At 48.0% G+C, this 24,305-nt stretch overlaps 1 protein-coding gene across 1 annotated transcript in view; it reads left to right on the forward strand.

Annotated features, from left to right (window-relative positions):
- LIMCH1 (LIM and calponin homology domains 1) overlaps positions 1 to 24,305 on the forward strand; it is a 298,071-nt gene that overhangs the window by 148,019 nt on the left and 125,747 nt on the right. Inside the window, 1 exon segment of the mRNA XM_015411892.1 lies at positions 13,686 to 13,792. Within this exon segment, the coding sequence (XP_015267378.1) occupies positions 13,686 to 13,792 (107 nt within the window).

Here is a 24,305-nt window from a genome sequence, read left to right on the forward strand (position 1 = left end):
CTTTTGGGAATAAAGACGTAGTCCGGGTATAAGCACTACTGCCAGGCCTTTAGACCTCACAGACCAGGCCTTGTTGCTTTTGAGATCCAGCAACACCGGGTGAAACACAAGGCTAGCCGGACCTGCCATCCAGCTATATAGCACGACAGCTTTCCTCATGTTGCTGTTTGTTCTGATTGCTGGAGAAAATATTGGTATTGGCCAGTGGTTCCTGTTTATTGGCTTTAAATGAAAGATAACATTGCTCAATTTGATACGCACAAAAGCACAAATTGGGGAAGAACAATGGATGGATATGGTCGCGTTAATAGCCACCCGATGTTTACAAGAGGCTTTGTAGGATTCGCCAGCTGGCGACACCCTTTGGTTTTCGGTATTTCATATGGTGTTCATTTCCAGCTTGAAATTTCTGTCCTTTTTTTTTTTGGTCTCCCCAACTGCAAAATTAAAGGTGTCGAAGAGAATTCAAGGCAGCTTGTCTTTTGTTTTTGTTTTGCTTTGTCCATGAGGTCCTAAGGTTTTGGGCTCCTTCATATGGTACTCCCAAAGCACTGTGGGAGTCACTTCCTTCTGTTGTGTTCCCATTCCACTGTGGTAAGAGGAGATGCCCTCGTGAGAGTCCTTCTCTTCTAGTTGCTCAGAACCAAGTAACCCCCCGCCCCCACCCAACTGATTCTGGGTTCCAAATATCACCATACATTTTGCTCCCCCACGTAAAAGCAAAAAAATCACACTGTACATGGAACCAAGGCCTAGCTTTCTCCTTGATATGTGTAATGTTTTCAGTAAGTAAACCCACGTCTAATTCGTCTTCATATATTATTTGTTTGTTTGTTAGATTTATACCCCGGCCTCCCCAGCAGGCTCAGGGCGGCTACAACAAAGGCAATTGCCATAACAGTTAAAACATCATAAAACAATCATTACACAATAAAAACAATCATTAAGTAAAGTGCGGTGCTCTTGATGTTAAAAAATTTTCTCAATCCAAGATGGGTTCATTCATTAACCTAACCTGACAGCATGCATTCTTTGGTTACCTAGGCGTCTGGGCGTCTGCCCAGGGCCGGCTCACCTCCAGATCTAATCCACCGTCAAAGATGGCAGCTCGGTGGTGGTACAGTGACGGCGGCGGCTCCTATACAAAGGCCTGGCGGAAGAGCTCCGTCTTGCAAGCCCTGCGGAACTGCGCCAGGTCCCGCAGGGCCCGAACCTGCTCTGGGAGCTTGTTCCACCAGACAGGAGCCGTCGCCGAAAAAGCCCTGGCCCTGGTTGCAGCCAGCTTGATGTCCTTGGGGCCAAGAACCATCAATAGGTGCTGTGACCCCTATTAGGTTGATTCATACAGAAACGTACCTCAACCCAACCTATATAATACAGTTTTTGCAGACGTCACACTGAATGTATGCAGGAAGGAACTTTAGCTGGAAAGGTTCTTAGAACTCTCTTGCAGATTGGAATCTGTGCTTGCAGTTATGCTGAATCCAGGCCTGATGCACTGGCGAGGCGGGGGAGGGGAAAAGCAAGACGGTACTGCACCAAAAGGAGGCAATTCCAGCATCACTTCAGACAGACGGATTGCAATATAGCAGGAAAAAAATCTGGTAAAAGACATGGTGGCTTTCTTTTTTCTCTTCTTTAGTTCAGTTTAATCCCCATCCACAAAGCTACATAAAAAACAGAGATGGGCAATTTGCAACCTTTCCCCAGTGCCCTGAATATAGCCCCCCCCCCCCCCCCCCCCACAACACCCGGCCCGTGTGTCCTTACTATTAGCATTTGTATTCTGTGGTTTGTGGTTTGTGAATTGACTACTGTAAAACAGGGAGCTCCCTACAACTTTATGCCAGGGTTTTTGCAATGTAAGTGGTGGTAACTACAGACTTTGTGTCAGTATGTGTGCGTACTGAGGGTTGGCATGCCAAATGCCACAGCAATTAGTGAACTGGTCACTGCACACTGGAATAATAAAGAGTGCAACTCTTGCGAAACTGTTAAATTACAAAACAAACAGTGAGGTTGAAAAGGAATGGCTGAGGTTGAACAAAGGAAAAGCATGGTGATCACACAGAGCACCAAAGGGAACTGAGGAAAAGTTGACATTTTTCTGATTTCGGACCTCTTTCTGTCTTTCTCTTCAATACATTAGGTGGGAGGGGCCGTAGCTCAGAGATAGAGTATCTGCTTGGCATGCAGAAGGTCCCAGGTTCAATCCCCGGCAGCTCCAGTTAAAAAGAAAAGGAAGTAAGAGATGTGAAAGACCTCTGCCTGAGACGCTGGAGAGCTTCTGCCAGTCTGAGTAGACAATATTGAACTTCGTGGACCGATGTTCTGATTCAGCATAAGGCAGCTTCATATGTGTTCATATGAGTAACAAAAAGACACAAGATTATCTTGTATCGGCGCATAGTCAAGGCAGATTTTGTTTGTACTAGCCAAAAGGTATGACAAAATAACAGCATCAAAATAAAAGTTGGCATCTCTTCTAATGCCGATATGATTGGACTTCAATTCCAATTAATACTCCAGCCATAATTTTGTAAGCAGATAAGCAAAACACCTCCCAGATCGCCCAATAAAACATTTTATTTTAGCTATAATTGTAGCTGTAATTGACTACACATATCACAGCCCAATTTGTCTATCTGGTACTGCGCATATGGCTATTACCTTAAGCAGAAATTAGACATATCACCATTTGTAATGTAATATTACCGCAGGCTTGTAAATATCCATTTCCTAGTCACCTGTGATAGACATTATTGCCTTCAGGAAACCAGGCAGGGATGATCTGAACAAGTCGGTTCTTTCCATGTCAAAACCAGCATGAAATCTCAGCCCGTGTCCAATTTATTTTTGTGCAAAGTCATCTTTTTTGAGGATCCAGGTGAACGGAAGGTCATCTGTTTATAGCTATCGCTCTCCAGAAACAAATTTTAACCTGACACAGTAAACTAGTCTCTACCACTAAAAGAACTGCTGTGTAATAAAGACTTTGAGAACAAACAATAATAACAAAAGTAACAATATCTTAATGCATAGAAAATGATAAACTGCGAAGTTTACGCACTGTATTACTTCCAGCATCCTGGCTATATCCTCCTTTGCTTCCTATCTATTAGATTATGCAAACTGTAGGCCTGTAAGAAGTCTTTTGGGGTGGGGAGCAGATGAGTGATTTGGACCCCCTCCCAAAAGCCCTTCCCCTCTAGAAGTTTACAGGTGGGAACCTGCAAGGACTTGTGGGAGGCATCTCATTTCCCCTTCCCCTCGCTATTTCCTCTTTCCCTTTCCTGAAAGCCCCCCGTAGCCTCTCTTCTTCCCCTGCTTCCTTCTCTCCTTCTAGAGAGATCTCATGGAAACACACCAGATCTCCCAACTACAGACATCAGTCCCCCCTCTAAGGGTTGCCAGCTGCAGGGTGGGAAATTCCTGGAGATTTGAGGGTGGAGCCTTGAGAGGGCGAGGTTTTGGGAGGGAAGCAGCCTCAGCTGGGTGCAGGGCCATAGATTCCACACTCCAAAGAAGCCATTTTCTCCAGGGGAGCTGATCTCTGGAGATCAACTGTGATTCCAGGTGATCTCCAGCCCCCACCTGGTGGTTGGCAATCCTAGTTCCCCTCGTTCATGTATCCTTCTGAGGTCTCTTCTCTCCTTAAACCTCACCTTCCCTGGGCTCCACCACCAAAATCTTTAGGAATTTCCTAATCTGGAGTTGGCAACCCTATCCCTTTCCCACCCAGCAACCAACTTACCTGTTGTGTACTAAGGATGAGTCAACCTTAAACTAGCCCTGGGGTTGGGTTGAGCTTGCGTCCACAAAACAATAGTTGGCTAGGATCCTAGAATGGACCAATAGAGAAACAATGGCCCTGGTGTCAGCAAGCTGCCAATGTATCTTTGCTATATGTATGAGGCATGCCTAAACCCCCCTCCAACCCATATTGTCAAAACTCCCCCTTATTGCCATGGTAAAGGTAATCTGCTCTTGTGCGCATGTCCACCCTCACCCTCACCCTCATGCGCTCAGCTTCTCCTCCACTGCATTCCTTTCTATATACGCTGGTCTTGCTTTGATGGAACGTTATCAACCCAAGGCCACAGGTGGTGTGCGGCAGGAGGTTTTTGCTTAGTCTGTAATGAATATGTAGTGTGGGAATAGTCTAATTGTTTAACTGTATAGAACCGTTGCTTCTCAGGGTTTGAGCGCGCGGTGCGCCTTCTAAGCGGGCGTAGGAACCATATCTATTGGCTAGTGTAATTATGAACTTGCTTTAACCTATCTGTCAAACGCTCACCTCGTTATTCTGAACAGAGAATCTGTTCTAAGTGCTTCATGGCTTCAATAAAGTAAAACCTTCCTGCAAGTGTGTACTTCATTGCCTGCTGTGGGGTCTGACACCCGGTCACATGGAGAATTTGCCGCGCGAAAGGCACGAATTTCGGGCGGATTTTCGGGGCGTAATCACACCACAACATCTGGGAAGCGTCGCGCACCCGTGGCCAACCTGTGGCATCCCGCCAAAGCTGCGGAGTTAAAAAGTACCAAGGAAAGTGCACTAGTATCTGGAAAACGTGCGGCACAGGCGGGCAGCTGATTGCAGGAGCGCTAGTAACCCGTGGCATCCGGCGCCCGTCCACATCCCATCGCAAACCGGATGTTTTTCATAAGCGCATGCACACAAACATGAAACTGAAATCAGTGCTGCTTCACGGTACTGCGCATGCGCACAAACGCAAAACACTTGTGTGATCGTGCCGCACCACTTCTTTGCCATGCTGCAGCATCGCTGTGTGATCACCAGCTAACAGCTTAAGCACAGAGACTCAGGGGACCATGTGATCGGGCTACCGCACTTTATTTTGCTCCGGGGTGAACAGCCACGCCTCTCCCCCGCGTTATCTGGGCCGTGTGACCGGGGCCAATGTAATGTAAATAGCCTATTGTTGGCAGTGGGAGTGTTTGGGGTGTGGTTTTTTGTATGCTTAAAAACCAGGCTTCTGCCTGGAATTTTGTCTTCCTTCTCCTTGCTGAAATCACTCATAAAGGCCCCGGTCAGACGGGCCGGATATCGTGTGTGGGGGGGAGGCGTGGCTGTTTGCCCCGCAGCGAAATAACGTGCAACTGCGCGATCAGGCGTCCCCTCGCGGTCCCGTCGAGGTCCCGTGGTTAGGGGGGAGGTGCTGATCACACAACGTGCCAAAGAAGTGGCACGGCAAATGGGGTTGTGTTTGGGTTTTTTTAACCTGGAGTATGCGCATGCCCCATTGAATGCTTGTGCGCATCCCTGGAGACTTTTTTTTTTTAAAAAAACCTTTTTGCAATGGGGCATGGGCGGGCGCCGGATGCCACCAGAAATGCGATCAGACGCCCGCCCTTGCCCCGCGGTTTTCGGAAACTAGTACCTCCGAGGAGTTAAAGCCCTACATGGCCAGGGACCGGCATACCTGAGGGACCGCCTTTCCCCGCACAGGTCCCAGAGAGCACTACGGTCGGGGTCGCAACACCGTCTGGCGACCCTGGGCCCTAAAGAGGCCAGGCTTGCTGCCACGAGGGCTAGGTCCTTTTCGGTGGCGGCTGCTATCTAGTGGTATGAGCTCCCAGAGGAGATCAGGGCCCTGCGGGACCTGTTACAGTTCCGCAGGGCCTGCAAGACGGAGCTCTTCCGCCAGGCTTTTGAATAGGAGCTGCCGCCGCTACCACCACCACCAATGAGGGCCAGGACAGCAACACCGCTGCCTGAGGCTGAGTGGCCAAGGAACATCTGGGGGCCACATCATCCTCCCTTTGCCCCAAGGGCAGGTGCAATATGGAGAGAGGTGTTTGTCACGCGGGATCCTCGGGCGTTGCCCGTTGTATTGAATTGTTTTAAAACGTTTTATTTTGTTTTTATCGCACTATGTGCCATATTGTGTATTATGGTGCTTCATTGCACCTCATATTGTAAGCCACCCTGAGCCCGTGAGCAGGGAGGGCGGGGTATAAATAAAATTAAATAAATAAATACATAAATAATCACAGTTGGCTTCAGATGATAGCTCTTCTATAAGAATGCAGGGGTCGTTTTGTAGAAAAAGAGCTAGGGGAACTCATTAGCATAACTCATTAATATATGGCACACCCCCTGACATCACCGGAAGTGTGTCATAAGGCCACACCCCCCGTCCCCAATGGTCCTGGCCGCCACCGCCGGCCTTGCAGCTCCACTGCCGAGCCCCATGAGGGGCTGAGGGCCGGAAGCGGGGCGGCCGGAAGCGGGGGGCGGGGCTTTGTCATGTGCCCCGCCCCCCGTACCTCACCCGGGGGAACTGCGATCCCCCGCAATCCCCCTCGAAATGACCTTTGCTTCTATAAGAATGTTCTATAAGAAGATTGTAAGGCTTCAAGAGATGCGTGTAAAATGGCCTGACGTGTAGTGGGTTCTTGTAAGTTGTGTCCTTTTGATAGCTTTCCAAAACCCCAGTCTGCTGAGGTGTGGTGAGCAGCCAAGGAAGCGGCCGGTGCACTCTGGATCGCTTCAGAAGATTCAGTTCTGTGTCATTGGTTAGTGATAGACATTGCTGAATGCTGGGAAGAAGTGAATGTCCACAGTCCTACTAAATAGACTATGGCTGCGATCATATGCACAACTAGACCCGACATAGGTGCAGATGCCGGGCGGATTTAAAGGGCACGATCAGACAACAACATCTGGGAAGCGCCCTGCAGCTGTTGGCAACCCGTTCTGCTCCACCGCAGAAGCGGAGTTAAAAGACACCGGGAAATCCAGTAGTAAATGCATTGCGACGGGCCACGGATGGACTTTCCCCTGTCTGATCGCTCCAGTGCGCTCGAATAGCATCAGGATGGTCTGATCAAGCCATCCCGACTCCGTGCCATTGTTTTTCCCCCCTTCTCAGTATGCGCATCATTGCAAACTCCATAGGAGCCCTCGGTGCGGAGGTGCGATTCATCGATCCCTCATTTAAGCACATGGGGGCGGAGCACAAAAAAACACAACTCACCCGCAGTTGTGGGGGGGGAGCACAAAAAACCACAACTCACCCGCAGTTGTGTCTGATCACACACTGACGGACTGCGCTCTCAGCTTCAAAGGGAGGTGTGATCATGCAACTGCGGGTCAAATTCCTCTGGAGGAAATAGCCTCGTTCCCCCCCCCCCCATTTTTTCTGGCGTGTGTGACCGGAACCTATATATTGGTTTTCAAAACAACTTATTTTAACCCAAAGAATGTTTATTTTTTTGCAATTGTGTGGTGTACCTTTGGAATCCAGAGATATCCACAATTACAGCTACTGGTTTCAGTAAGTGGGAAACTGAAGTTGGGGATACGATTACAAGCTCTGGTTTACAAGCTCTGGTTTATGTATGAAAACCATGCGAGATGTGCCGGTGAATCAGTGGTTGCTGGCTTCCCTCTTGACTGCAGAGATCATGAAACTGAGATGCACAGTGAGGCCATTCTATGGCTGATCTTGCAACCACATGAAAAGGACCGTGTTGTGCAACAACCCTAAGCTGCAACCTTTAATGCTTACAGGTCCCTTTGAGGTTTTCCTGATTGTCGTTTCTCTTCCGGTGCCCTCTCTAGACTTGAAAAGGCTACCTCCACTCTCCCTTTTTGCAAGCTACTGAGGTTGTGATGGGGTTTGGGTCTCTGTGGGAGTACCCAGGGTACTTTCCCCTGTTTGTATTCTTAGGCTGTGGGTGCAGAAGCAACTGATAGTCAGTTGCTAGTCACAGGCATATTATTATTGCAAACCAGCTTTGCAGAGATTTTCAAGGGCACAATTTCCCCTTTCCAGTGACATGAATAGGGAAGCTGATCTATGTGTGGGAAATTCACAATACAAGAACTCGTGGGCACTCCATGAAATTGCTGAACAGTCGGGTTAGAACGGATAAAAGGAAGTACTTCACCCAAAGAGTAACACATGGAATTCACTGCCACAGGAAGTGGTGGCGGCTACAAGCACGGACGGCTTCAAAAGGGAATTAGATAAGCATATGGAGCAGAGGTCCATCAGTGGCTATTAGCCACAAGGTATAGATAGGGACCCTGGGGCAAGTGATGCTCTGTCTTCTTGGTGCTGGGGGGGGGTCAACAGTGGGAGGGCTTCTAATGTCCTGGCCCCACTGGTGGACCTCCTGATGGCACCTGGTATTTTTGGCCACTGTGTGACACAGAGTGTTGGACTAGATGGGCCTTTGGCCTGATCCAACACTGGCTTCTCTTATGTTCTTATGTTAATTGTTGCTGTGACCATTCAGCCTCCATTTTTGACCCCAGTTTCGATCCCTCTTTGATCCATGATCAGCCCTCCTGTCCTGCTGTCTTAGCAGAATCTTGCTTGCCCCCATGACTAAAGCATTGTCGCTTCCTCGAACCCCCAGCCTTCAGGTCAGTGTGGGTCCAAGATTATCATGGATCTTTGAACCCCCTAGGATGCTATAAACCGCCCCAGATGGTATCCCAATGCAGAAAATAATAGGACTCTTATCGCTGCCCCTTCTTCTTCCTCCCATAAGAACAGAAGAAGATCCCAGCTGGATCAGACCAGTGGTCCCTCTAGTTCAGCAACCTGCCTCACACAGCAGCCAACCAGTTCCTCTGGATGGCCAGCAACAGGGCAGAGAGGCCAAGACCTTCCCCTGATGTTGCCTCCTGGCACTAGGATTCAGGTTTGGTGTCTCTGAAGGTGGAGGTTCCCCTCAGTCACCATGGCTAGTAGCCATGAATCTATCTAATCCCCTTTTAAAACTGTTTATTCTAGTCCAGCCTGTAACGACTCCCTTGTAATTTTCACCCATTAGATCTAGTCTTGCAATCCGGAGCAAGAGAGAATAGATCCGCTCCATCTTCTACATGACAGCCCTTCAAACACTTGAAGACTGCAATCATGCTCCCCCTAAGCCTTCTCTTTCCCGGGCTGAACATACCCAACTCTTTCAGCCTTTCCTCCTAAGACTTGGATTCCAACCCTCTCACCATCCTGGTTGCCCTCTTCTGGACACGCTCGAGCTTGTCAACATCCTTCCTAAAATGTGGTGCCCAAAACTGGACACAGTACTCCAGGTGAGGCCTGACCATAGCAGAATAGAGTGGAACTACCACCTCCCGTGATCTGGACACAATGCTTCTGTTAATGCATCCTAAGATTGCATTAGCTTTCTTTGCAGTCACATCGTACTGCGGGCTCATGTTTAGCTTGTGATCAACCAGAACACCTAGATCCCTTTCACATGTGCTGCTGTCAAGCCAAGTCCCTCCCATTCTATATCTGTGCCTTTGATTTCTTGTACCTAAGTGTAGGATTTTGCACTTATCTCTATTGAAATTCATTTTATTTGTCTCCGTCCACTGTTCCAGCCTATCTAGATCATTTTGAATCCTGACTCTGTCTTCTTCAGAATTAGCAATCCCACCCAGCTTCGTGTCATCTGCAAATTTGATAAGCATCCCCTCTGTGTCATCCTCCAGGTCATTTATAAAAACATTGAACAACACCAGGCCCAGGACCGAGCCCTGTGGCACTCCACTGGAGACTTCCCTCCACGTAGACGCAGAGCCATTTACGGGCACTCGTTGGGTATGATTTTTCAACCAACCATGAATCCATCCAACGGTTGCACCATCCAGTCCACACTTAACCAGCTTATCCTCAAGGATACCATGAGAAACTTTGTCAAATGTTTTACTGAAATCTAGATACATTATGTCCACAGCATTGCCAGAGTCAACCATCTTAGTAACTCTGTCAAAAAAGGAGATAAGGTTGGTCTGGCATGACTTATTCTTGGTAAACCCATGCTGACTACGACCAGCATAATATAAAATAATATTGACTGTTTTATTTTCAGTCCTTTCCTAATGATCCCTAACATAGAGCTTGCTTTTTTCACCGCTGCAGCACACTGGGTTGACACTTTCATTGAGCTATTCACTATGACCCCCAAGGTCCCATTCTTTAATCCTCTGTTATATGAGACACACATTGCACCATAGGGATAAATGTTGTGTGAGTGCTGAAACTTGGGAAAGATGTCTTTGAGCTCTTTAGCATAGCAGCATATTGCCTATTGCTGCATACTATTCTGATTCCATGGCTATACCTTGATTTGTCTCAATAAATGTTCTTCGATTATCCTGCTCAATTCCTGTCTCCCATCTTTGTTCCAAACTTGCCTTGGAGCCCTGTTGCTTTACCAGAAAGGTCCTTCAAAGAGAGTGTAGTGGTCTAAATCCAGATTTGGGGGCTTCTGTCCACTCCAGGATGTTTTATGCAGGAAAGGGCTCTCCCCGCTCCTGCATTTGTATTCCTCCACCTCTTTTGCTCACTTCCGCAGATGTTTTTGCAGTCCCAGGTGCAAAAACACAGTTTGTCCTCTCTTGCAGCGCAGCATCAGACTTCTCTGTTTTTGGGAAATCCCTTGCTGTGCCACAAGAGGGGGGAAACTGCGTTTTTGTTCCTGGAACTACAAAAACCTCTGCGGAAACGAGTGAAAGCAGCAGAGGAATACAAATACAGGAACTGTTCCTGTGGAAATCATCCAGGTCAGGTGTTAAATGTCAACAGATCTTGCCAGAGCAGGAAGTGAGAGAAAGCAATGAGGAGGTTCCTCTCCCACATTCACCTCTTTTATGCGATTCAGTTTGGGAATTGGGTCCACTCCTATAAATGTACATCTGGCTGATGTATGTACAGACCATCAACATTAATAGATTTCTGTGCAGGTGCCTGGTCAGCCACGCCTAGAATAGATCGTTGGATTGGGATGATCCAGCGGAACATATACAGGTTTATGTTTTCGAATATGGAGCTTTACAAGGCGTCCAGTGCCAAAGACTGGGAAGCACGCAGAAGAATGAACAATTAAAAACAAGTTGGATTGTTAAGACTGACTGGCTGGAACTGCAAAGCAGTAACATGGCTTCCTTATGTGACATGTTGGTTAGAATGAGGGGCACCAACAGGACCTAGACTTTGCATAGGGGGGGGGGGAACTTGATGTGATGGGTTTCTCCAGATCACCTGACCCCTGGCTAGTAGAGTTCTACCTGCTGGCTTGCTGGCTGCACAGACCCACCACAAGGGCAGAGCTCTCAGGCCTCCTGATTCAAATGCCATGCTGCCTACAGACCTTTTTATACTGAATGGGATTTGTAGTTGGGTCACTAAACAAAGGAACCCATGTAGCTATGGGGATGCTGATCAGCAGCTGTCACGTGGAACTAAATCCCATCAAAAACCAGTGGGACAACTTTTAAATGGAGAGACAGTTTGGTGTAGTGTTTAGGAGCATGGACTCTAATATGGGAGAACTGAGTTTGATTCCCCACTCCTTCACATGCAGCTGCTGGTGTGCCCTTGGGTCAGTTACAAGTTCTTTCAGAGCTCTCAGGCCTCCTGATTCAAATGCCATGCTGCCTACAGACCTTTTTATACTGAATGGGATTTGTAGTTGGGTCACTAAACAAAGGAACCCATGTAGCTATGGGGATGCTGATCAGCAGCTGTCATGTGGAACTAAATCCCATCAAAAACCAGTGGGACAACTTTTAAATGGAGAGACAGTTTGGTGTAGTGTTTAGGAGCATGGACTCTAATATGGGAGAACTGAGTTTGATTCCCCACTCCTTCACATGCAGCTGCTGGTGTGCCCTTGGGTCAGTTACAAGTTCTTTCAGAGCTGTTCTCTCAAGGGCAGTTCTCTCAAGGGCAGTTCTCTCAGAGCTCTCTCAGCCCCACCTACCTCACGAGGTGTCTGTTGTGGGGAGGGGAAGGGAAGGTGATTGTAAGCTGCTCTGAGACTCCTTTGGGTAGTGGAGGGTGGGGTATAAATCCAATCTCTTCTTCTTCTAAATAGGACTGAGGCATTTAAAATTTTTTTTACAGCATTGTGACTTGAAAATCCTGTGAGACTGTGTTCTTATGGTTGTCCAGTTGTGTGAGGATTCACTTCCTGGAATCAATAAGATAGTTCCAGGTGGCAGTTAAGATAGTTCCAGGTGGTATTGGTCGGCAGTTAGATTAGCAAGATTTGAGACCAGTAGCACCTTAAAGACCAAGAAGATTTCTAGGGTATAACCTTTTGAGAGTCAAGTCAGATAAACGGAGCTTTGACTCTCGAAAGATTATACCTTGGAAATCTTGCTGGTCCTTAAGGTGTTACTGGATGGACTTGAATCTTTAAGCATTAAATATCTTCTGCTGAAAAACAATCATTGTGGTATAAAAAGGAATATATTCTGCTTCTGTGTCATTGATTTGCAGATAATCTGGTTAGGCTCAGTTACACCAGGTATTTTTTTTTAAAAAAAATTATTGTCAAACTAAGAAAAAGGCCCGTTGTGAAAATAAATACGATCTCTATAAAAGAGGCTCTGGGTAGGTGCCCCGGCCTTGGACACTCAGTGTTAATTTGCTGTGGCGACCTCAGCAGGGTATAATGACCCTGAGTCCACCATTTTCTCCAGAGGAACTGATCTCTGCTACCTAAAGAATAGTTGTAATTTTGAGTGATCTCCAACCCTCACCTGGAGATTGGCAACGATGGTTCCCCAGAAGGGAATGGTTGGTTTGGAGGGTGGAGTCAATGCTTTGTACCTGTCTGAGGTCCCACACCTCCTTAAACCTCACCCTCTCCAAGCTCCACATCTCCAGGAATTTCCCACCTGGAGTTGGCAACCCTATCTCCTGCTCAGCCAATCATCAACCTACCTTTATTTCCCCCTCACTCTTCAGCTTTCCACCCCCCACACACCTGTAGCCTCTCCCGTGCTCTGAAGCCCTGACTGCTACGTCACATTGGCTGTCATACAGGGGCCACCTCAGCAGCATATAAGGATACAGAGCCCACCATTTTTTCTAGGGGAACTGATCTCTGCCATCTTGAAAGCAGTTGTAATTCTGAGTGATCTCCAGCCCTCACCTGGAGATTAGACACATTTTACCTCAGAACAGCAAACTGTTTAGAATGTTAGAGGCAAAAGCCAATCAAGTCACATATGCAAATGACCTCTGTGTTCCGAGGCAAAGGCCAATGAGGCTGCATATGCAAATAACCTGACTGGCTATGGGTGGGGGGAGGAACAGCAAACTGTTTAGAATGTTGGAGGCAAGACTCAAGCAATGCAGCCAGTGGACAGGGACAGATTCTGAGTGACACACCAGGGCGCCAACCAATTCCGGAGCATGTGGAATGTTCTAGAGAAGTGCCACCACCATTCGGCTTTTATATATAAGGGAGATTTATACTTCGCCCTCCCCGCAAAGCAGGCTCTTATGTAAAGAGTGAAGAGAGTTCATTACTTGGTTGCTGGTGACAAGAATCACGGCCTCTATATTCCTCCCTTGCCATTTTTGTGAGGGTATGTCACAGTTCATGTGCATCTGAATAAACCTGTCAAGGAGATGTCTGAGATCTGTTCGTATTTTTTAATTAAAGGACCTACCGAGCCCCATGCAACTAGAGATTGAAATGATGTGTTAATGATTTGTATCTTGAACTTTTCACATTTTTGATTTATTACATAAGGGAGTTACATGCTGGTTCCAGATTTGGGAGATTAAGGAACTGGAAATGATCCCTGGCCATTTGGGTTGTCATGGAACAGAGACTGGGGACTGGAGATGATAATCTTTGATAACCAGGAGGTCTCTTATTTGTTTGCCTCTCTTCAGGACAACATTGCCTTGTTCCTACGAGGCTGCAAGGAACTGGGCCTTAAAGAATCTCAGCTTTTTGACCCGGGAGATCTGCAGGATGCAACCAGCAGAACAACAGCGAAGTAAGCCAAACACCTCTTGTTTTTCTGGAATTAGACTAGTCTATGCGCTCGGTTGGTATTCCTTGTTTTGCTGTGTGATAAGGATTCTAGAATTACAAGGCTAGTGGCATTCTGCGCCCTAGTTTATTGGCTTTGAAATGTTTCCAGCAGCGGATCATCGCGCAGCCTTAAGGTGGATTGAACTGTGGCACCACAACCATTCCCCACCCTTTAAGAATGAGGGAGAAAGGGATGAGGATAAACCAGGAAAGGGGCCGAGAAGGCGTTTATGTGGTTAGATCAGTGTTCTTTTCCAAAATGCGGGTCAGAGCCCCAACGTGAGTTAGGATTAGCTGTTGCAGATTTTCCGGGTTGTATGGCCGTGGTCTTGGCATTGTAGGACCTGATGTTTCGCCAGTAGTTGTGACTGGCACAGTGACATCAGGTCCTACAATGCCAAGACCACGGCCATACAACCCGGAAAATCTGCAACAGCGAATGAACTCCGGCCGTGAAAGCGTTTGACAACATATTGAGTTAGGATTCTCTTTGCAGGTGGCTGGTAAGGCTAAGAGGGAGGAGGAGGAATAGACTGAGACCATTTCCGTAGTAGTGAAATTCCCTGCATTGATGTTTTAAAAACTGCTCTATGTGAAATTTTCCGCAGTAGATTTTTCCTCACCAGGTGCAAACCTGAAGTTTTCTCCTTCTTACCCTGCATTTTTAGAACTTGCGAAAACTGGGGACTCTGAAAACGCAGGGTAAGAAGGAGAAAACTTCAGGTTTGCACCTGGTGAGGAAAAATCTACTGCAGAAAACTTCACATAATGCACACTTTTAAAAACATCAACGTGGGGGATTCCACTACTGCGGAAATGGTCTAAGTTAGGAGAGGAGGCTCTCTGGGGAGGTTGATGGCAAATTTGGGTTTGCCTCTTCATAGTGTGAAAAACAGCCACGAAACACAGCCGGTTGCTCCCTAATCGTCTCTATTTATAAATACTAAAACATGAAAAATAAAATACAAACTTGTTCAGTGTTAGTTGATATGAGATCCCTGTGTTCTGTTTGGGGAGGGGGAAGTTTCATGCAGTTACTTTGCAAATGAGTCCTGAAAGTAAATTTAGAAGGTGGTCTCGCTTCTAATGGCAGAAAGTGAAGAGGATCTTAAGAGCCTCTTGCTCAGGGTAAAAGAGGAGAGCGCAAAAGTGGGCTTGAAGCTCAACATCAAAAAAACTAAGATCATGGCATCCAGCCCCATTGCCCCCTGGCAAATAGAAGGGGAAGTCGTGGAAGTAGTGACAGACTTCACGTTCCTGGGATCCCAGATCACCGCAGACAGTGACAGCAGCCATGAAATTAAAAGACGCCTGCTCCTTGGTAGGAAAGCGATGGCGAACCTAAACAGCATGATAAAAAGTAGAGACATCACCCTGCCAAAAAAAGTCCGCATGGTCAAAGCAATGGTATTCCCAGTAGTCATGTATGGCTGCGAGAGTTGGACTATAAGGACGGCCGAGCGCCGAAGAATAGATTCTTTTGAACTGTGGTGCTGGAGAAGACTCTTGAGAGTCCCTTGGACCACAAGAAGATCAAATCAGTCAATCCTAAAAGAAATCAACCCTGGAAGGCCAGATACTGAAACTGAAGCTCAAATACTTTGGCCACCAAATGAGAAGGGAGCACTCACTGGAGAAGACCCTGCTGCTGGGAAAGATTGAAGGTCAAAGAAGACGGGGACGGCAAAGGATGAGATGGTTAGACAGTGACATCGATGCAACGAACATGAAATTGAGCCAACTTCAGAGGACGGCAGAAGACAGGAGGGCCTGGCGTGATCTGGTCCATGGGGTCGCGAAGAGTCGGACTCGACTGTGCGACTGAACAACAACAACAACTCGCTTCTAAAAGTAATTGAGTATTAACTGGGTTAGACCAAGGTTAATAGATGGTGCCCCCCTCCCCCAAGGCCACTTTCAGTGGCCACCATTTGCAGACATAAATGCTGAGTTGAACTGAAGCAACTCAAGGGAAAATCCAGGCAGCACTCTTGCGATAACTGGCGCGAATAAGCAATTCCAGATGCTTAGTATCCATCCATCCTCAGAAGACAGGCAGCTTCTGCTCAGGTAACTAAGGAGAATGAACAAGGAAAGGAAGATGGGTGGGACAGACAAGGGACTCAGCAGTCACAGAAGAGGACAGGTGAGATGCCTAGTGGATTTAGAAGCTAGGGTTGGGGTTGGTCCTTAGGCAGAAGAAATACCACCAGGAGGACGTGTCTGTGGTAGCAGATGGGGGTGAGGTTAGCTGTGAAGGAGGGTCTTTCCACACAGGGCGTCCAAGGTCACAGTGCTTCTAGGCCCAGGAACTTCAAGAGTTTGTGCAAAATGTTTACTATTGTTTTAACATTTGGTCCATTCCCAGTCCTGATTAAAATACAACCAGATGCTTTAAAAAACAAATGCTGGGGTTAATAGTGAGATGAAAGCATTTGTTCAAAAAGCGGCTTAAATTGATGGCGCGTATTTACATTTATGCGACCAGTGCTTCTCAGTAGGCAGAGAAAATTAAGCACTTTGTTACAGCAGATTAAAGGGGCTTTCAAGATGCTTTATTGTACTCGTTAAAGGATCCTCAAAAGCTGATGGCCCTGTGATTAAACAAACCATCAGTCTGTTTAATTTCTGATCCAAAGAGCAGACTGTGTGTCTGTGTATCCATGAGAGACAGAATGAATTCAGGCAAAATATCTACCCTATCCACCCACTCACCCACATGCACAGCAACAAACACTGGAGAGCCAAACCACTAGGAATAAATAAATAGCATTATTTGTTGCATTTATTAGCTCCTGTTCCTCAAAGATGCTCTGGAGTATCCTAAGCAAGTCTAACTCTGAATCCTACTGGTCTGTTCAGTGGGGCTTACTCCTAGGAAAGTGGTCTCAAGAAGGTACTAAATAGGGTTGCCAACCCCCAGGTGGTAAAAATAAAATAAGCTCACCAAAGAAGACCACTGTTCGATGACTTTAACACACTTGGTTGTACTTTTTATAATATTTATAATGCAAATTTCTTATGTCACACAACAATCATCCTTATGTAAAGTACATGCCATAAATGTAGATAAAGCCAGTAGATAATGATGTGAGTACAATACAAAATCTTGATGCAGATATTCTTGACACTGTTCTGGCTAATGTTCCTGGAACGTTTTCTCTTCAAGGCATCTTGAGAGAGCTATAAAGTGGGAAAGCAGACTAAAACGTCTTCGTTTTTCAAGCTCCTAAATAGCATTGATCACTCCTTTGTTTAAAAACATGTGAATCCAAGGAGTATGAGAGATAAAGAGAACACGGGCTTTTTTTGTAGAAAAAGCCCAGCAGGAACTCATTAGCATAATAGACCACACCCAACAGCAGAAAATCATTAGCATATTAGGCCACACCGATGACAATACAGCTCATTAGCCTAATAGGCCACACACCCCATGTTACCACAAGTGTGGTCATCCAGCCACACCCACCTTTTGCTTCTTATTCTGTTTACCTTGTTTATTGTCAAAACCCAGGGCCTTTTTTTGTAGCAGGAACTCCTTTGCATGTTAGGCCACACATCCCTAATGTAGCCAGTCCTGATGAGTTCCTGCTGTTGGGTGTGGCCTAATATGCTAATGATTTTCTGCTGTTGGGTGTGGTCTATTATGCTAATGAGTTCCTGCTGGGCGTGGCCAACTCGGGAGCCAGCCCTGTTGGTGTTCATCACCAATCTCTTAACGGAGCAGCCCTGCGCTTTCCTAGGATTAACAAGCACTTTCGGATATCTTTATCAACTCTGTCTCTCTGTTGGTGTTCATCACCAATCTCTTAACGGAGCACTGCAGGAATGTCAATAATGTGGATCAATGCTGTGTCTCTCAAATGTCTTCCCAAAGTTCTTAGTGACAGACTCTCTTACTGATATATGAACCCCCAGGGGGTGGCTGGAGATTACAACTGATCAGTTTACCTGGAAAAAATGGCTGTTTTGGAAGGTGGACTGTATGACATTATACCCCACTGAAATCCCTTCCTTCCCCAAACCCCATCCTCTCCAAGCTCCACCCCCAGAACCCCCAGGTATTTCCCAACCCAGAGCTGGCAACCCTACACTAATGATGATGATGATGATGATGATGATGATGATGATGATGATGATAATAATACTTCTTTCCATTTATTAATCGCTTTCTCCAGTGGGTTCAAAGCGATGTACAGTTACTCAATATAGACAAGGGACTAACAATGTTTGTAGGGGAAAGGGAAGACAACATATATTCATTTAATTGCACACGCCGTCACTGCCCGGTGTAGACGTCTTCTGGCTTGGCTTCGTTGTTTTCCACACGGCTGCTTGTTGACCAGGCTTCAGGACCCGTATGGCAATCGCCACACTGCCACCGCCAGGCCGGAACATCCACTGCAGGGATTCTTTCGTAGCCAAGAAGTTATTTCACCTTTCCGAACCTCGACCAGGATGTCCGGCCATCAGCTAACACCCTCCCACAAGGGAGATTGGCGTGCCCACCCTCTCTAAGGAGTGGTTCCCATTTTATCTACTCGCTGAAGCTTTCAAATCGCTGGGTGGACGATGAGCTGGGGACAACAGGCTGGCTGCTCACACCAGCGCGGGGCTCGAACTAACACAGTTCAGATATTAAGACAGTGGGATATACCCACTGTGCCACCTCTCCCCTAGAGTCCTAGAGTTGGAAAGGGGGCCCTCTAGTCCAACCCCCTGCTCAGTGCAGGACTGCAAGAGCTGGAGTGTTCCTGACGTGATGGCTTGAATGACGGCCCACCCCATGATAACTGGTTCTACTGCTCCAACCATCAGGAGACTTCTCCAAACGTTCATCTGAAATCTGTCCTCCTGCAACTTAAAATGCATTAGATTTAGTCTAGCCCAATGGAGCAGCCGAGAACAAGCCTTTGCTATCTTGGATCATGTTACCCCTCTTCTCTGGGCTCAACAATAAAAAACAACATTTCCTTCATCCTTTCCACAAAGGACTTGGTTTCCAGATCTGCAGCTAGGGTTGCCAACTACGGGCAAGAAAATACCAGGAGATTTTGGGGGTGGAGCCTGAGGAGGGCGGGGTTTGGGAAGGGGAGGGATTCCAACGGGGCATAGTGCCATAGAGGCACCTCCCAAAGTGGCCCTTTTCTCAGGTGAACAGATCTCTGTCACCTGGAGATCTGCTGGAATCCCTGGAGATCTCCAGCCACCACCTGGAGGCTGGCAACCCTCTCTGCAGCTCCCTTTTTTCCTCTTCTTTGGATCCACAGTTTGTCAGAAAAGAGCAGCTAAGAGGGCTGGGGGTCGGCAACAGTCTTTGCTCCAAGAGTCAGCCCGTTCTGGGCATGCACCGCTTCAGAGGCCCATTCTGACCACACTTTGGAAAGAAAAATCTTTTTTTTTTTAATCATCTCCTGAGTGTTAGCTGTGGAGTTCATTGGTCAGTGGCAGCTCTCACACAATTAGGGCCTGGGCTCTGAAACCTGTGAGCAAGCTGATCACCTGCACGAAGGCATGAATCCCGGTATACGTAGCCACTAAGGAGCAGTAAATGGACGTCGCGTCAGCTCTGCAGAAAATCTCTGTTTTGTGGGATCAACTTTAAGGTCGACAATAAAGACACTGGGATTGTCCAAGATTTCCTATTCCTCGGCTTCATCGTCATCCCCAAGGGAGACTGCCACCACGAAATGAGAAAGAGATCGAGACTCAGAAGGGCAGCCGTGAAGGAGCTAGAAGAGACTCTTGAAGTGTAAGGATGTGTCCAGGGCTATTTTTGGGCAGGAACGCACAGGAACGGAGTTCCGGCTGGCTCCCGAGTTGGCCACGCCCAGCAGGAACTCATTAGCATAAAAGGCCACACCCAACAGCAGATTCTCATTAGGATTGGCTACGTTAGGGCTGTGTGGCCTAACATGCAAAGGAGTTCCTGCTACAAGAAAAGCCCTGGGTTTTGACAACAAACAGGGTAAACAGAATAAGAAGCAAAAGGTGGGTGTGGCTGGATGACTACACTTCTGGTAACATGGGGGTGTGGACTAATATGCCAATGAGCTGTGTTGTCAGCTCATATGATTATGAGTTTCTGCTGTTGGGTGTGGTCTATTATGCTAATGAGTTCCTGCTGGACTTTTTCTACAAAAAGAGCCCTGGATGTGTCCCTGGTGACCAAAGCTAAGAAGACTGGGAGGCATGAACATGCAGCTTTTCAGGCAGAGGCTTGGAGTTGGGATCAAGCTAGGCGAGATGTTGATCTGTGATCTGATCTCCAATTTCTTTTAAAAGTTGCCACTAGTGGGCAATTAGATCAGGTCCACAGCACTGAACAGAGCACAGTTTAATCCTGGGCCTTCTATGTATACAATTTGCCCCTGAAGATGCTGCTTACCCCTTCCCCGAGTGAGAGAATGGGAGTGTTCGTGGCTCTTTAAGCACAGAAAGGATGCATTGCTCAGTCTATTTTGTTCATGGAGCACTTCGTTTCCAACTGAAACCCTAACTCTGTCTCTGTTTCCACCAATGGGCAATAGGAACTCTGGGGCCCCGGTCACATGTGCCAGATAACGCGGAGGGGAGGGGAGGCTATTTGTGCCGTCCAGGGGTCGTTTCGTAGAAAAAGAGCTAGGGGAACGCATTAGCATAACTCATTAGCATATGCCACACCCCCTGACATCACCGGAAGTGTGTCATAAGGCCACACGGAGGAAGCAACTTACCCTCCCTCTCCTCCTGCCTCCTCCTGGCTGAATGAGGGCCGGAAGCGGGGCGGCCTGAAGCAGGGGGCGGGGCTTCGTCATGTGCCCCGCCCCCCATACCTCACCCGGGGGAACTGCGATCCCCCCTGAAATGACCTCTGGTGCCGTCGCAAGTTGATCCGCCACTACAAGATCAGACGCGACGGTGGTGAACCAGTGGTTTTTTTCATTGGCGCGTGTTTCCGGCTCGCTTTAACGAGGGAGCACGGATGCAACAGGAGTGCGCTGGAGCGATCACATGGGAACCTTCATCTGCGGACCTTCACAAACCCCTTTGATAGTGGACTTTCGCTGGTAGTTTTTAACTGCGCTTCTTCGGTAGGAAGAAACGGGTTGGCGACGGGTGCAGGACACTTGCCAGATGTTCCCCTGTGATCGCGCCCGTAAAATCCACCCGGCATTCGTCCCTATCGTGCGGCTCATTCTGCGTGTGACCGGACCCTGGGATGAACTACTCCCCTGAGATTTTTTTTGGTACAGCCACCCGTGGCCCTCTTCCAATCCTTACCAAAAGTTCCTGTTTGAGCTCCCTGAGTTTTCTTTTCCTAGGTCCCTGCAGCATTCCGAAGACCAGCAGTGCATACGGCAGCGGTCAGTGGGCCATTCTCCTGTCTCTGACCCTTTTCTTCCTGGGGGGGGGTGTCCCTGTGTTCCACAGAAATTGTGATTCATGGAACCAGATGGTCCAGAGCTTTAAGACTGTGTTTGTTGCCCTGTCACCCTAGCAACTGCACTTCATTTGCTCATGCAGCATGAAGAAATGTGTCTCCACCCATCATTGCAACCTCTGCATCTCAACAATGTAAACACTGTTATCTATAGGGTCACACACTGTGTAGTTTATCTAGACTTAGCTCATGGCCTTCTGAAGAGTCAAATGTATGCCAAAACCAAAGAAAATTGGCTGCTAGGGGAAGGCACATTGACATCCTCCGTAATCCCAGGTTCCTCATGACTTGCTGTGATTTCCCACCAAACCCTGTTCCAGCTGTTGGCCTCCTGACGAGCTGTCAAAGAACAGTAGACTGCTGTCTAAAGCACACATTCCTGACACAGGGCTGGAGCCCGGGTACCTCTGTGCTTCCGTGGCTGAGTCGGATGCTGCTGGTCAGGAAGGCTGATGCTAAGTCTGGAGGGATCAGACTCACTTGCTTTGAATGGAGTCGAGTTGGCATTTGCAGACCAAGTTAAGAACTTGGGGGCACTCAAGGACCCAACCTTGCTCTTTGAAAAGCAGGTTGGCACAATGGGCATGAGCGCCTTCTGTCAGCTGCGTTTGGTTTGTCAGCTCTCTCCTTCCCTGGACTCTGCCATGCTTGCCACTCTTATTAGGAGCCAGTTTGGTGTAGTGGTTGAGTGCGCGGACTCTAATCTGGGAGAACCGGGTTTGATTCCCCGCTCCTCCACTTGCAGCTGCTGGATGACCTTGTGCAAGCCATAGTTCTGTCAGAGCTGTTCTTGAAAAAGAGCCGTTTCTGTCAGAACTCTCTCAGCCCCACCTACCGCACAGGGTGTTTGTTGTGGGGAGGGGAAGGGAAAGGAGTTTGTAAGCCGCTCTGAGACACCTTTGGGTAGTGAAGGGCAGGGTATAAATCCAGTCTCCTCCTCTTCTTCTTCTTCTTCCTCCTGCAGCCTCACTAGCTATGTTGAGCTTCCCTTGTGGACAACCTGGAAACTGTAACTGGTTCAAAATTCCTTGTCAGGGACTAGCCAATGGGAAGGCCTCTCACCTATGTAGGCTGCCAGTTCATGTCTGAACCTGTAAAACCCTTCATGGCTACCTTATTTGCAAGACACTTTCTACCTGTATGTCTCTGTGTGCCCTGCCAGTTATGGTCTTCAGGTTTCCACCTTCTGTCTGACCCCCCTGAGGTTGTCTGCTTGGCCGTTCCTTTTCAATAATTGCTCTCACTTAGTGGAATGGACTCCCTAAGCTGGTGGAGAAGGCGCTACCCTTGTAGGAATCACTGTAAGCCTGTTTTATTTAGGATGGGTTTTAAGGGGGGTTTCAGTTGCAGGCATTTTTTTTTGGGGGGGATAATGCGATTTTATGGTATTGCGCCAGCTCTGAGTTGGGAAATATCTGGAGATTTGGGGGGTGGAGCCTGAGGACTGCAGGGTCTGGGGAGGGGAGGGACTTCAACAGGATATGATGCCATAGGGTCCACCTTCCAAGGCAGCCATTTTCTTCAGTTGAACTGATCTTTATCACCTGGAGATCGGTTGTTATCCCAGGAGATCTTCAGCCACCACCTGGAGATTGGCAACCCTAGGTATTGTGGCTAGAGTTGTAAGGTCCCCCCTGGCCACCGGTGGGGGCAGGGGGGTAAGGTTGCTAGCTCCAGGTTGGTAAACTGGAGATTTGTGAATGGAACCTGGGGAGGGCAGGGACCTCAGTGGGGTACAAGGCCATAGAATCCACCCTCCAAATCGTCCATTTTCTGCAAGGGAACTGATCTCTGTAGTCTGGAGATGAGCTGTTATTCTGGGAGATCACCAGGCCCCACCTGGAGGCTGGCAACCCTAACTCCGGGCAGTTTTAATTTAGAATCGTAAGCTGTCTCGCGACACAAGAGAAAGATGGGGTATGAATAAAATGAACAAATTACGCATGCGTTGCTAGAATCAGGGCACAGTTATGAGTACAATATGAAAAACGTCATGGAGGAGGTGCCCTAAAATCAGAGGTCATTTCGGGGGGGATCGCAGTTCCCCCGGGTGAGGTACGGGGGGCGGGGCACATGACGAAGCCCCGCCCCCTGCTTCCGGCCGCCCCGCTTCCGGCCCTCATTCAGCCAGGAGGAGGCAGGAGAAGAGGGAGGGTAAGTTGCTTCCTCCCTGCCTCTCCCCACCCCTGCCTGCCTGGGGCCAGGGAGGGCCTTCGCGGGGCTTCCTTGCACTCCCGCCGGCCTTGCAGGTCCACCGCCGGGCCCCTCATGGGGCTCGGCAGTGGAGCTGCAAGGCCAGCGGCGGCGGCTGGGACCGTTGGGGGTGGGGTGTGTGGCCTTATGACACACTTCCGGTGATGTCAGGGGGTGTGGCATATGCTAATGAGTTATGCTAATGAGTTCCCCTAACTCTTTTTCTACGAAACGACCCCTGCCTAAAATACAGATTTAAAAAATAGAGCAAAAGGACCTTAGACTTTCTAACGAGAACAAGGATGGTGATGGTGGTGGTGACTGCAGCCCAGGGTTGGAGCTGTGTGGTTGGTGGCTCCAAAGTTCCAAAATGTGCGTGCAAAGAATCAATACTCGAAATTGACCCTGTCCATTCTGAGGGAGGGCTCTTTGTCATGCATGGTTTCCCATGTTTGCACAACAGAACTCGTCTCTTTATTCAAGTAGCGGAAAAATACCTTTGACAAACAGCACTGCCTCAGACGCATGGGGAGAATTTCTGCTATAGATTTTTCCCGTGCACTTTTTTGGGAGGTTCTCCTTCTCCCCCTCCCTACCCCTGTGGACGTTTTGTGTCTGCTTTGAGTTTTACATTGCTCAGGCACACGTAGCCACTGTAGGCTGGCTCCCAGTCTGCAGGATACTGCAATGTGAGATGTTTTCCTTTTTCCGAGGTGAGAGAACCACCCTAAATCATGCTTCAGGCCTGGTGAAGTCTTGTCTCAAACCTGCAAATGAACTCCAGCTGAGCGCCTTCGTAAAAACGGTGTTTATTGGCGTAGCATGACATAGCTTTGTCTTATCGTGCAAAAATAATAAC

The sequence above is a fragment of the Gekko japonicus genome, unplaced genomic scaffold (genome assembly GCF_001447785.1).
Source record: "Gekko japonicus isolate JY-2015 unplaced genomic scaffold, Gekko_japonicus_V1.1 scaffold455, whole genome shotgun sequence".
NCBI lineage: Eukaryota > Metazoa > Chordata > Lepidosauria > Squamata > Gekkonidae > Gekko > Gekko japonicus.